The sequence below is a fragment of the Lutra lutra genome, chromosome 2 (genome assembly GCF_902655055.1).
Source record: "Lutra lutra chromosome 2, mLutLut1.2, whole genome shotgun sequence".
NCBI lineage: Eukaryota > Metazoa > Chordata > Mammalia > Carnivora > Mustelidae > Lutra > Lutra lutra.
Genome location: NC_062279.1, coordinates 41,238,025 through 41,253,080, shown reverse-complemented (window position 1 = coordinate 41,253,080; position 15,056 = coordinate 41,238,025). Strand labels below are relative to the sequence as shown.

Genomic DNA, 15,056 nt, shown 5'->3' with positions numbered 1-15,056 from the left:
ATATTATATGGTCAGTGTTTATCTTCAGCAGAAAACTCTATGAAGGTAGTGACCACAGGCCATTACCTATTTGAATGTTCTTTATGCCCAGCATCTAGTAGGGTCAAGAATATCATAGACAATCAAACACTACTTGTGGAAGAAGAGAGAAAGAGGAAAGGAAGAAAGAATTAATAATATGCAAAAGTGCATATTCCAGTGGGAATATAATTACTGAGCCGTGCCACACACCAAGGCTGCTTTTAAGAGATGTCTAGAGATGTTTATGTGTTGGAGGTTGGGAAGGAAGGAGTAGAAAGGAGAAGTCCTGATTACCATCCTAAAGGAGCATCACTCTAGGTGGATTTGTTAATTAACTGCACAGGAAAAGGCATTTCCTTACACCAAACAAACACAAAAACCCTTCAGCCTTGACATACATGTTCTCCCACATAAGCTGTAAAATGTGGTGTTCTGAGGACCAATGGAAGAAAAGATGGTACTAACTGGAAATGAGAGTATACAACAAATGACTCTGCCAAAAGGTGCACTGTATGGTCAAGACTGCAATCAAAAGAAGTAATGAAAGATAGGTCCTGTCTTCCATTTATCCAGGCTCTAAGCTGGTGCAGATGTCAGAAATGGATGTCAAAAATGGAAAGAGCAGGAAATACAATATGTATAAGCTTATCAGGCCCCAAATCAAAACATGTGCTACTTGTAAGAAAGGATTCTCATATGTGAATGCCATGGAACAACTGAATTGTAAATTCAGTCTACTTCTGACCTCCGACTTCCTTTCTAAACTTAGAAAGTTGAGGCAGCCCACAACCAACACCTCTGTGTTCACACATCTCTGCAGCTTGTGTGCAGGCACACAGGCACACCGGAAGAAGTGCGTAAGGTAAGATACAATGGCTATAGGATATGTCAAGAGTCCAGATCCTTTCATATTATTAAAGATAACTGTGGGGGTACTGTTATGTAGCTGTGCTGATGCTGGAAACTTGAAACATATCAAATATAAAAAATGTCAGAAATGGACAGGTTCACAGTTTCTCCAGAATTCTGCCTCCCTAATCTATGCCTAATGGACAGCTTTATAACAAGATCACTTTAATATCTTAGGACTTGGAAGGAATCCAGCCTATGGTAACATCTCTTCCACTCTATGAAAACAAGGCCCCAGGATACTGTGTTGAGTTCTCTTGGCCAAGCACAGGCTAACAGTTTCCTATGATGTGTACCAGGCATCACAGACAGTAGGAAGACTATGGGAGCTCACCTTTCCTTGTCTCTCTCCAGTTCAGGTTTCTTTTCAAGATGTTCTTTGTTGTCCTTGAGGAAGACTTCATCCTCTCCACTGTCAACAAGAGGCAGAGGGGAAAATGTCCCTGAGCCAGTGCCTGGATTCTCTGAGGAAGTGTTCCAGGTTTCATCCCAAACACTCTCAGTTAAACCAACTGAATTATACAAACCAGCAGATGAGATGAGACGACTTGGCACTTTGGAAAACTCTCTGCTTTCAGGAGAGGTCGTCCTTTCCAATGGGATCTCAAAATCCACAGGCTGCTGTGTCTCTCTTTTCTCCCTCCTGTCCACAATATTTCCACCCCCTTGAAATTCCACATGTTTGACCCGGCCAGGGTGTCCTGTGGAGCTACCTTGATCAGACCTCCTTTCCCTCAAAAAACGAACACTGCCCGCCGAGGTATGGGTCACTGCTGGGCTCCCCAGGGAGGATACTGAACAAGCTGGTTCCTGCACACGAAAAGCCCCTTTTCTACCATCATCAGTTACCTTGGAAAGCTCTGCCTGAGTTTCTCCAGTTAATAGCACAGTCAGATCCTTCTGGATGCTCAAGTAAGAATTCTCCTCAGTTGTAACTTCAGCTGAAAGAGGTATATCTGGTCCTTTTTCATGGCCAGCAGGAAATGATTTGTTGGCTCTCTGTCTCTTTGTTTTATGAGGGGCAGTGTCCAGCTCCTTCTCCACCTGCTGAACTGAAAAACTAGAAATAGCATCTTTGTCCAGTACCTTTGTAGCCTGTAATGTTCCTGAAGCTATTCTGGCTTCTGTGGCTTTCAGAGTTGATATCAAACAGTCAATGGGTTGTAAACTTTGTTCCTTGAGGTGACTTTGAGAGAGGGACTCTCTGACATCTTTTGGTCCTTCTGTAACACTGTCAGGACCAGAGTGGTGGTCATCAAGAAGCTGGACCCCCCGCTGCCCTTGTGGGCCGCCTGGCAGAGACTCTGTATCAAACCCAAGAGAAGTTCTTAGGCCTTCTCCACTTTCCTCCATGGTCCCATATTCTGGAAATTCATTTGTGACATTGGGTGGGAGTAAAGTGCTTCCTCCATGATCACCTACGAAGAAAAGAGAATGGAGATATAAATTGTTTTGAACAACAGGTTCCAATGTGTATTAATAAATATCCACACAGATTAGGTACTCAATAATCCTTCTTTGATACTTTCACTGTCTCCTGCCCCTCAGCCACCCTACCACACATTCTTCTCATAACTTTACCAGTGGTCCCTCCCACTCAGCTAACATGAGGGTAAAGGTTTTAGTACAGAAGAAGACATCTAATGACCCATGCCATGTTTCACCCTGCTTTTGATAAAGTCTCACACATGAAACTCAGTTGCTGCATATGCAGTAAGAGAATAAAATAAAATACATATCACTTTCCATATACCACTCATGAAGTAGTATATCAAATATTTATATTGGGCATGAAACAAATACCTTATGATCTAGCCAACAGCATTTGTGCAGTGCAATCTCTGAGATAGATACGATCTACTTAGAGTCAGTAAATACTTTTTCAGCTTGGAAGCCTTCCCTTCACTACTGGAAGTCTATGGGGAAAAAGGCTTTCAGAACATCCTTGGACAATGAGAGTGAAGTCAAAATGAATAGGATACTTAATGTGTTAAGACAAATTTCCAGGATCCCAGCTGAATAACTTAAATGGTGTGTTATGCAGAACCCCAATATGTGAAGAAGTAAAAATAGTAAATAGTATATATTTACGCAACAAACCAAATTTACAACATTTTTCTTATTAAAATGGCAGTCAGTGAGAACAACGAAAATGTTCTGATGAAGAAAATTTTAAATTGGGAGTTTATGGGTAACAGGTACAGTTATATCAGCTCTGATAATCCAATTTCCTTCTGAACTTGGTTTTGGTTACTTTGTATCAAGAAAATCCTCATGTACACTAGAAATGTAGTATACCACTTTGACAACTTATGAAAGAGGACAGGTGTTGCTATGTTATTATTTTTAAAGCCCTGTGAACTACACCTTTCTACTTAGTGAAATATTAGATAAATATCTGAATATATGTACTAAAATGACATGAAAGACTTGATTCCAAGGCATACACAAAATGAAGTTAACTTGGAACATGAGTTAACATATAGTATCCCACAGTATGCAAAATATGATGAATAGTAATACATCTGAGAGTATATACTGTCTAATATTCCATTTTCTAAAGAATTTGAATATATTTTTAAATTAAATTTGAGTAAGGTGAGGATGGAATCCAAAAGCACTTCTCTGTGATGGCTGTATTAAAATACCTTCATAAGACGGGACTAAGAGAATGTGGCTTGCTGAAATCTGAAGAGGGAGCATTTCTTCAAATCCTGATTTTGAAACAAAGACAGTAAAAACAGTAAGATCCCTCTTACTAGGGTGGCATATTGGTATCTTTTCCTCTTTGAAGATTCAGTGGTTTGTAATATGCTCACTAAATTATACCATTACCACTCTCTAATTCCAAAACATTTCGCCACCCACTCCAAAAAACAAACAAACAAACAAACAAAAAAACCCCATAGTCATCAGTTGTTGCTCCTCAGTTCCAGGTAACCAACCAATCTACATTCTTTCTGTCTCTATAGATTTGTGTATTCCAGACATGTCATAAAAATGGAATCATATAATATGTGACATTCGGTGTCTGGCTTTTTTTCACTGAACACAGTGTTTTCAAGGTTTATCCACACTGTGGCATGTATCAGAACTTCATTCCTTTTTACTGCCAAACAATATTTCACTGTATGGAGTTTCCTTGTCCATTCACCAGTTAATGGACATCTTAACCTGTCTGAAGTGCTTTAACAAACTGCCCATAGTGACCATTGAAGCCATACATATATTAACAGATTACAGGGAAATCCATTCAACAAAAGGAAGAAAAGTTACTCTTTATCATTCAGGAGTCCACTTCGCTCTAACACTTTAAACTGCCACCTATAAACCACCACTAAAATAAACACTGGAACGTCAGCCCAAAGAGGAGTGACCATTAAAAAAAATCAAGAAAAGAGGCCTCAAAGGAATTAAATAATCTCCCACCCTATTTTTAATACTTTTCATTAAATGTACCACATAAAGGAGGATGGAAAATGCCTAAGTTGTGGGCACAACTTGTGATATCTTGATATAAACAACTTGTCAACTGGTCAAGAAAGTGAGACAAAAGGGATAAGGACAAAATCAAAACCCTGCACGACAAATAGCCTTGCTTTACTATACTAGTCCATTCTCCTGTTCTAGGTTTACTTTCTAATAACAAGCGCAGACCAAGAGAAATCAATGTTCTGAGAGACAAACTGACCTGATCAAGGTAAATGGGACGATGTTCAACCACGTGTTTGTGCAAGAATACAAGTCGGGACTCCTAGTCTTTTGTTTCTCAGGAGTAAATTCTGGGAAAAACTAAGAGGTCCCTGAGTTGTTAGATATCTATTTCTAATACCAGTAATATTACCAGACACAATAAAGAATAAAAATCTTCCAGTTGTAGCTTCTGAGCAAAAACAGCCTTGAACATCACATGGCTCTTGGTTGGCGCACTCATCAGGACTCAGCACGTATCAAATCCTTCCTTTCATATAAGGCATTTCTTTGTCAGAATGCAAGAGCAGTTATTTCTGCTGCTTGGCATTTCAGGTCATCACTTAAACTGTATTTAACAATAACAAAACTTCTTAAGATACTAATCCTGACCTTTTTATTTAGAATTTCTGACTTATTCCTTGTTTTTTAAAAATCAGGACTACTGATTAGGGTGATTTTATTTTTTAAGACCAAATTCTTCTTTTACTTCAAGATTTTTTTCTGTCCCCTTTTGAAACAGGACCATAGATACTTCCCATTTAAATGCCTATCATTTCCAAAATTCCTTCAAATTCAATAAACTTTTATTAATTACCTGCAGTATACTAAACATAGGGATTCAAAAGTGAATAGTGCCAAAGCATGAAAAGTCTGTTTAGCATGTTAGAAGAGTTTTATTCCAGTAGCATTTGAAGGATATACAGAGGACAAAGAACGAACATAAACAGACTCAGGAGTAACAGCCCAGGCTACTGGCAATAGGACGGTGATGTGACGCATGCTTGAGCCTGGGCAAGGGTGGAAGGGACAGAACAAAGATGCAGGAGCTCCTGCATCTATCATTCGAGCCAGTATCCACACCCAGTATCACCTCATGCCCTCTGCCCAGCCCCCTCTAACTTCAACATGCTTCCACAAAGCTGCTGTTCAGCCTATGCCAACTGCTATGGGCTCTTACACCTCACTTGTTAAAGCTTTTCCTTCGCCTTTGTCAGTCTCTATCTAATGTAAGAATCCAAGTGAATACTGAAATAGCTATTTCTCTTCCAGAAAAGTTTTACTTAATTAGTATTGCCCAAATTTGGTTTCATATCTGTGACAAAGGGATATGTGAAGTATAAAAAAGAACTTTTAGCACTTACCTAAATATAAGCCACACACTAGTAGAATCTGAATTAATAAAAGTTCATAGCTTTTCTGCATTTATTCTTCCCCTTAAAGGAATCAAAATGTAGTGTCAAGTGTGTAGGAGGGAGGGGAGGGAGGAGAGAAGAGCTTTTCACACTCATGTGAAATATATATACATTGGGGGGATATCTATTTATATTCCTTTAGGAATCATCTTTTTCTAATAGGAATCTGCCACTTTGTATATTTGGTCAGCTCCCTAACAAATTGTTTCCTGTTGTTTAGTAAAGGTGCTTTGCCTGTGATGAACTAAACCTAGTAATTTTTTTAACTTAATATATTGAAAAAGAAATGGGATACTTTTGAATGCTAACAAATCAATTTCAAGAGTGCTTTGGGTTGTATATTAAATAGCCATCCACTTCTGGGAAACAGGAACAGGACTGAAATAAAACAAAATGGAATAAAAAAAAAAAAACTTCTACATAAAACTAAAAAAGCTTCTTGTTTGGCAAAGGAAACCATCAATAAAATGAAAAGGTACCCTACTGACTGGGAGAAAAATACCTGAAAATCATATATCTGATAAGAGTTAATATCCAAAACATATAAAGAACTCACATGACTCAACAGCAGAAAAAAATCCAACTTAAAAATGGGAGAAGTTCTGAAAAGACATCTTTTTTTCCCAAAGATATACAGATACACATACAGGTACCTGAAAAGATGTTTAACATCATTAGTCATCAGGAAAATGCAAATCAAAACAACAGTGAGATAACACCTCATATCTCTTAAAATGGCCAGCATCAAAAACACAAGAATAACAAATGTTAGAGAAGATGTGTTAGAAAGGGAACCCTTGGCACTGTTGGTGGAAATGCAAATTGGTGCAGCCACTGCACAAATTGGTGCCAGCCATATAAAAGAATATGGCAGAACCTCAAAAAATTAGAAGTAGTACTATTATATGATCCAGCAATTCCACTTCTGTATTTAATCAAAGAAAATGAAAACACACTAATTCGAAAAGACAGGCACCCCCACGTTCACTGCTGCATTATTTATAATAGCCAAGATACGCAAACAGCCCAAGTACACACCAACAGATGAATGAATAAAGAAAATCAAGCATGCATGCACAGACACACACATACACTGAAATACTATCCAGTCATAAAAAGAAGGAAATCCTGCCATCTGCAAAACATGGATAGACCCTAGGGCATTATGCTAAGTGAAATAAGTCAGACAGAGAAAGACAAATACTGTATGATCTCATTTACATGTGGAAATCTAAAAACAGCAACAACAACATCCAAGTTCACAGAGAACAGACTGATGGTTACCAGAGGTGGTAGGTAGGGGTTAGGTGAAATGGGTGAAAGGGATCAAAAGGCACAAATTTCCAGTTACAAAATAAATAAGTCATGGAGATGTAATGTGCTACAGTGACTATAATTAACAATATTGTATCATACTATTTCCAACTTGCTAAGAGAGTAGGTCTTAAAAGCCTTCATCACAAGAAAAAAGATTTTAACTATATATGGTGATGGATGTTAACTAGATTTTCCATGCTGCAAATCTATGATTTTCTATGTTGCAAATATTCTGCAACATACACAGATATCAAATCATTATGCACTTGAAACCAATATAATGTTATGTGCCAATTACATCTCAATTTAAAAAAACTGTTGTTCTTCAAATCCTGAGGAAATGAGCCTGCTCCATAAGACGGGCTTCAGAAAGATTGTGGTCTTCTAAGAATAATCCTGTCTGAGGACCACTAAATGAAATGGATTTTCTTCCATTCTGGGTTGCAAACTCCTTGAGAGAAAATGGTTGAAGGAAAAAAGAAAGAAACTATTGGCAGGTCTACTGCAGGACTAGGACATGGGAAGCTGAAATGTGAAGCAAGTAAAAAGGTTTATCATGAGGGATTCTGAGCAACAGGATGTCAGTTTCCCAAGAGAATATGACTGTCATATCTATGCCTAGAGCCCCAGAAGAACCATAATTATGAATTCTACACATACATATTCCCTAGAAATTGGACCTAGTCATTTTTAGAAAGAGATTTTTTGTTTTTGTTTTGTACTGTTTTGTTTTGTTGCCATGAGAATATAAACTGCAAAAGTCTGGAACTTTGCTTTCTTTATCATTATATCCCCAGAACCCAGTACCTAGCAAAATGGATATATTTGTTGGATCAAAGAATAATGAAGAGTGTCCTATAACCATCAGGATACCATTTAATAGAACCTCAAAACAGAAACAAAAAGAACTTACCAAAACACAAGCAAAATACTACATGTCATTGCCATCAGCCTTCTGTCCCCTAGTCCCAAGTACAGGCTTGAATAGACTACTGGAAACATGGGGGTTCTTCCTAATGTTACAGCTAGCTAATTTTTCCAATTGCTCAGCCAACATTTATTACTGTGAGCCAAGTATGTGTTGAACACTGGGAAACAAAGCAACAAACAAGGCCAACATGGCTCTTGCCATCAGGAGCCTGCAGTCCAATAATTCCATTTGTGTGCACTTGTCTATTGCAGACAAAGCTCAGGCAGTGGTAAAATTAAGAGGAGACAATCTTGTCCACAGTTCCAGATTTCAACATGACCTTACAGGGGCTATTACCATTAAGAATAAATTTCTCAACTGATTATCTACTCTAAATACTATGCTGTCCAATATGTTATGTACAGCCACATATGGCTACTTAATTTAAATTAATTAGAATAAAATAAATTGAAAATCCATTGCTCAATACCATATGTAGTTAGGGGCTACCATATTGCACCACACAGATATAGAACATTTTCTGTAATCACAGAAAAATTCTATTTGGAAGTACTGTCCTAGAATCTTCCTACTCAAGAGTGTGGCCTCGGGACAGTAGCACAAATACCACCCAGAAGTTTGTAAAAAATGCAGACTCTGGTGCCAGCCTAATCAGAATCTGTATTTCTAAAAAAAAAAACCCAGGCTATTTGTATACACATTAAAGTATGAGAAGCACTTCTCCATAAAACTACAGTTATTATCTACTATAATATCTAATTGTTCTGACTATATTTAAATGGCCACTTTTTTTATTCAAAAAAATAATCCCAAGAGTTCCTACCTCCAAACTGAAAGGTCCAACTGTTTAATCAAATAGACAACAACTAAAGAAGCATACAGTCTCTCATTCCTACAAGAGAAGGGTTTGCTCACTCTGGTCTAGGTTTGCCCTTCAATTATCCTGGAAGCCTTTAAGAGAGGAAGAGAATCGCTTCTACTATGATATAATCTCTTCCTTACTCTACATCTCATAATAAATTTCTCTCACAGTTAATGGTCAATGACTACTTTATTTATGCAAAAAAATAAAATAAAATAAAATCCTAAAATAATGCAAATGTAAATTTGAGCACTGTAAACATCTGTAAACAGCCTTAAAGAAATAACATTAGAGCTTTAAAAAAAATTATAAAAAAAAAAAAGAATAACATTAGAGCTTAAAGGAAAAAAGCTGAGGGAAGGGCAAGATTTTTCAATTTTAAAAACAGGGTTATTTTCCCAAGACTTTTTTTTTTTTAAGATTTTATTTATTTGACACACACAGAGAGAAATCACAAGTAGGGAGAGAGACAAGCAGAGAGAGAGGGAGAAGCAGGCTCTCTCCAAGCAGAGAGACTGACCCGGGACTCGATCCCAGTACCCCAAGTTCATGACCTGAGCCAAAGGCAGAGGCTTAACCCAGTGAGCCACCCAGGCGTCCCTCCCAAGACTTTTAATGTATATGTCATTGGATATATTACTAGTAAAATAAAAATGCATGGACAAATTCACTCTGATGAGGTACTTTCGAGAGTACACTAGGGGGTCTGTAATCTATTTTTTATGAGTACAAATCAACAGATTTTCATTTCTTTATAAATTGCAGCTAACGTAGCCACTAAAATCTATTTTCTCTCCTTTCCATGTACTTTGCTCATAAATGCAATAATGTTGGGGCACCTAGGTGGCTTAGTCAGTAAAGCATGTGCCTTTGGCTCAGGTCATGATCCTGGGGGGGGGGGGGGCGGTGTCCTGGGGTTGAGCCCCCCACTGGGCTCCCTGCTTCAGCAGGAAATCTGCTTCTTCCTCTCCCTCTGCCCATCCCCCTGATTATTTTCTCTCTCTCTCAAATAAATAAAATCTTTTTTCAAAATGCAAATTAATTAATTAAATTTAAATATAAAAATAAAATGCCCTAATGTCACTGGTACTCTCTGTTCCTTAATGAATATCAGTTAGCAAACACCTTAAAGACTTATATCATGAGTTAGTGTGATAAAGACTATAAGTTCCTAATTTATTTTAACCACTGGAAATTTTACAGAAATAAGCTTAAAGTCCCCTGACTTGTCAAACAGGAATTCAGCCCCATAGACAGGAGGGTGACCACATTGTACCCTTTAGCCTGAAATTTATAATAAAAAAAAAATTGGAAGACAAAGGTCCAGTTTAACAAAGCAAATACAAAAAGCACAGAGCTTAAAAAAAAAAAAAACTCAAATACATTTCACCTATAAGTAACTATAATCCTTAACTGTGAACAACAGTGATCAATGTTTTTAGGTCTACTAATCAACAAACCCCTCCAGTAATAGTGATGCATGTACACGTTGTTCAGATTTGCAATGCAACAGAAAAAGTTGCCTTTAAAAAAATAATCTAGTCTGTTTTCCCTAAGCAATAGAAATATATTAGTATGATAAAAATACAGAAAATGAGTAGAGTAATGAGAATTTACTAAATGAGTAATCTAAGCACACTGTATTTTGGTACACCCCCTTTACCCTAATAAAATTCACAGAGAATGCTGGCTACTGTCTGGTCACTAATAAGTCTAAAAACACACATATTTCAGGTATTTATTATATGCTGCAAAAATCAGGAAAAGGCCTGCCAACTACTACGCAAGCTATTAGCATGTGCATACAAATAGAGACTGTTGCATTAATTGAACACCCTTTTCCCGAGTGATTAATAGTTACAGCTGTGCTTATCACAAGCGATATTTCACATACTAATGACTCAGAACCCATTTTTTTCCCATTCAGTTCTGATCCCTGGGGAAATGATCCTAGCTTACCATCCCAGTCAATTTCGAGGAAGCTCTGCAAGCTGAGGAGTGGCACTGCATTCAGCATACAGAAGGGAAAATGAGTGTGATAAGGAACAGCCCATTAATTTTAAACCAAAGTCTTTGCAAGTGTGCAGAACACTGTTCTGCCACGGAGAAGAATACCACGCTGTAATAGTGGAATTTAAGCTTTAAAATCATTGTTTTTTAAAGCTGGTTTCCTTTTGTCGAACAATAAGGTCCTCCACTGTCATCCACTTCTCTGTAACTTTTGTTTCTTTTCACATCCACACCTCCTGCCTCTCCTTTCAGCCTTACTCTGATTAGAGCTGCTCCTCTGATTCATCCATTCTATCCATTCTCCACTACTTCTTCCTGTCTGGGAATTCACACTTTTAAAAATCCAATTTTATTTTTTAATTTTTTCCAGCTTTATTGAGCTTACAACTGACATACAACATTGTGCAAGTTAAGGCGTATGTGCTAATTTGATACTTATAGACTGCAAAAGATTACCACCATAGTTTAAGCTAACATCTCCATCATGTCACATAATTACTATCTCTTTTTATAGTGAAAACATTCAAGATCTACTCTCTTCAGCAGCTTCAAAGTGTATAACACAATTATTATTAACTACAGTCACTGTGCTATATATTAGATTCCCAGAACTCACTTATCTTATAACTGGAAGTTTATACCCTTTGATCAACATCTTCCCATTTCCTCCACCCCCCAGCACCTCATAACCACCCTTCTATTCTCTGAAAAACCCAATTTGAAACAACTGACCCTTACTTTTTGTTATTTTATTCTGAAAAGCAAAAAAAGTTTAACCTTTTAAATAATTACACAATTTGGTTTACAGCAGGCTCTCTTCTGCTAAAGTTATTATGAATGTGGTAGTATTAATATAAATCCTATATAAAATATTCTCTGAATATTTCAATATTTAAGAAACTGAAACTAATGGTTTCAAAATTCAAGTTGTTGTCTTCTTTTTTTAAATCATGAATGCCCAGCAGCTGGAGTTCCTAGCAGGGAAGATCAAGTACAGCTGTGGACTTTTCTACACTGCTGTGTTTCAAGACAGATGTTAGGTGCATGGTAAACAACCTTGTTCGCCTCCAGTCTGTACGGAATCAAGCCTCAGCTGATTTATATTTGCATTCAGTGATTTTCATGCTCAAAAAGAGACCCATAGTTTTGCTAAGGATTCAGATGCCAAACTACATGGGCAATAATTCCAAGTATATCTGAAATGCAAATTTTACAAAAGTCAAGTACCCTGGTGAGAGTAAAATAACCTTGTATTACTCTAAAAGTGACACTTCAACAGAAACAAAAAACACAGCCCTGTGTATTAACTGAGGAGTTAAAATACCGATTATAAACCTCCAGGGGATACAATTTCAGCCTAACTAGAGTGTTCCCAGAACATTTTTGGTGCTACGCTGTGGCCAACCTTGGTTCTCTTCTAGGCTACTCAGAGCCATACCTTAGGCATGCAGATGGAAAGGGGTTTGAGCTCTTTAAGAGAAACTCCTCCCCTATTCCCATCCAGCGCCACAATATTATTCTTTCTAAACTACAGGGGTAGCCCGTTTTCCTCCTTCTTTCTATATAATACATCACAAACAGAGTAGAGAATAGGCTGAGAGAACTGTATTCTCAGGAAAGCTGGGTGAACACAACACAACAACAAAAACAATGAAAGGAAATATAATCACAGGTAAGAATATCACTTCTATTTAAAAATAAAAATTTGGAAAACCCGAAGTCAGATGCTAAAAAAAGAAAAAACAAAAAACAAAAACATTCCAGGTTAAAGCCAGGTAAGGTACTGGGCAAAAGCATTCCGAGGGTCGGTGGCATTTATCTGATGGACTGTGGAATTAAAAAATATTGACACGGGCATCCCTAAATAATGCCAGTATGCTCTGCCCTATGTCAGGATTCAGCACAACCGGGTCTAGCCCCAAGAAGAGTCTCCTACTGGGACAGTCAAAAGACAAGACTAGTAAGCAAAAGCAGTCAATAATACAGATGGATCATTTCACAGCAGCATTTTACAAGAGATAGAAATATAAAAATATATTTGCCTGCATAGACCTACAAATAGAGGTTACTCACAGAGATTACTGTAGCTCCAGCAGTTACCCATTGATCATAGAAAATGCCCAGTTCATCTGCTTAATGCTTGAGAAAAGTTAGCTAGAAAAAAAGCCAGCTAATTCAAAATCTGCTGTTCTAGTCACTGGAAGCAAATTAGTTTCAAATTTCCTGGCAGCCCCTTTTGCCCTGCACCGCACACGGTGATGTCAATGGAAGCACTTTGAGCGCTGGAAACCTCAGCTGAGAGGAGCTGCCGCCTCAGTCCCTCTCTCACAAAGGCTAAGCTGCCTGTTCTCTCGCTCGCTCACTTGCCCTCTTTCTGCCTGTCTCTCTCTACCTTGATAGCTTACCGAAAACAACCACCGTAGGGCTTTTCTATATTTGTGAAAACTACTTCCAAGGAGATAATTGAGATGACGGGAGTTAGCTTTAATGTAACCATTTCCCCAGTGCGGCAGCAGAAACCCCAGCAAAGGCTCCGAGAGGATTGTACCATCCTCAGTGACATCAGAGGTGGGGCTTGTCATCTCAGTATTATGCAGCATTTTCTCTGATGAGGGAATGACATATGTGAAAGGACTGCATGGGGTCCCTTTAAAAGGGTTTAATTCTTAATTATTTAAACAGAAAAGGCAAAAGCAAATACAATGTTGAAAAACTGCTGTAGGAAGATACAAATCCTGCTTTTGCCAGTCCTTATTGAACTGCTAAATGACGCTGCCATCTCAAGTCATTTTACTGATGATTACATTATCATTCCTGTGATTAAATTAATATTTAATGGGTAATTGATATTACTTGGAATGTGATCTAAAAAATGCAAGACATTCACATCTAGTTTTAAATATGATGGCATAAACTTTTACATCACTAATACCACCTTGGATCTATGCAGTACCTTTCAACACAATCTCCATAAACATACTAAATGTAAAAACTAACAGTTTTTTACATTAACAGATGAGAAAAGTGAGGTGAAAACAGCACAAGATGAATAACATAATGTAACACTGGTCCTTAGTCTTGGTAATGGAGGTTAATACAAACATTAAAAAGAACTCATCTTCTATAACCTTAATATCCCAATCAGTATAAAAAGCAGAGGCAACAATACAAAGCAATTGACGGTTATTTTCATTCATTCCATTTACATTTACTGAGAGGCTACAAGTTCTAGAAAATGTGTGAAGTCTACTTTGGAGTGTACATTTCTGCTAAATAATAAAATCAGAATAGAAAATATGTATACAATGCTTACTATGTGCCAGGCACTGCAGTAGGCAGGTTACTGTATTAACTCCTCTATTCCTACCAGCAGCCCTTGTGATAGCTACTCAAATATGACTACTGAAACACAACAGGTATGTAATTTGTCCGAAATCACGTGGCAAAAACTGGCAAGGGCAGGATTCAAACACAGGCACTAGGCTACGAAGTCCATCCTCCTGACCACTAAACTGCATCGCCTCCTGAGAACTTCTTGCCAAGTAAAGAATTCTAAAGGAAGAACTAATTGCAAGATTTAGAACCACAGAAAGCCAAAAATAGCACCTCTCCAGAAGACTGGCCCAAATATAAGAGGATAAAGGTTAGAGTACACCAAGAGAGAGCACACAGAAACAGTGGAATAATGCCCAGTAATTTAGAGCTGACTACTCAATTCACCTGGAGACAATGCCTTAAAACCTTCCAGCTTTAGCTTCCTTACTTCTCAGCTGCAGATTTTTAATTATAAATCTGTATTAAAATGTGGTTAAAGCACATGATCCAGACTTGTAATCTGGTTCCATTATTTTCCAACTATGTCAATTTAAGCAAATTATTTAACTCCGAGAGGCTCAACTTCCTCCTCCAAAAAAATGAGGAAAACAATGGGGTTATTCTGAGGACTAATGAACTATGCATATAAATATATAAAGCACTCAGAGTTACAACCAGTGTATAATAAAAGCTCAAGGTTAATTATTATTGTTTTCATAATCGTCATGACTTTTAGTATTAATATCACATTTTTGGGAGGGGTTTAATTTTATTTTTTATAAACATATATTTTTATCCCCAAGGG

The 15,056-nt window shown here is 37.6% G+C and overlaps 1 protein-coding gene across 1 annotated transcript in view; it reads right to left on the bottom strand.

Moving 5' to 3' along the window:
- Window positions 1–15,056, bottom strand: part of PSD3 (pleckstrin and Sec7 domain containing 3) — a 735,018-nt gene that overhangs the window by 405,873 nt on the left and 314,089 nt on the right. The window contains 1 exon segment of the mRNA XM_047717270.1: window positions 1,265–2,348. Within this exon segment, the coding sequence (XP_047573226.1) occupies window positions 1,265–2,348 (1,084 nt within the window).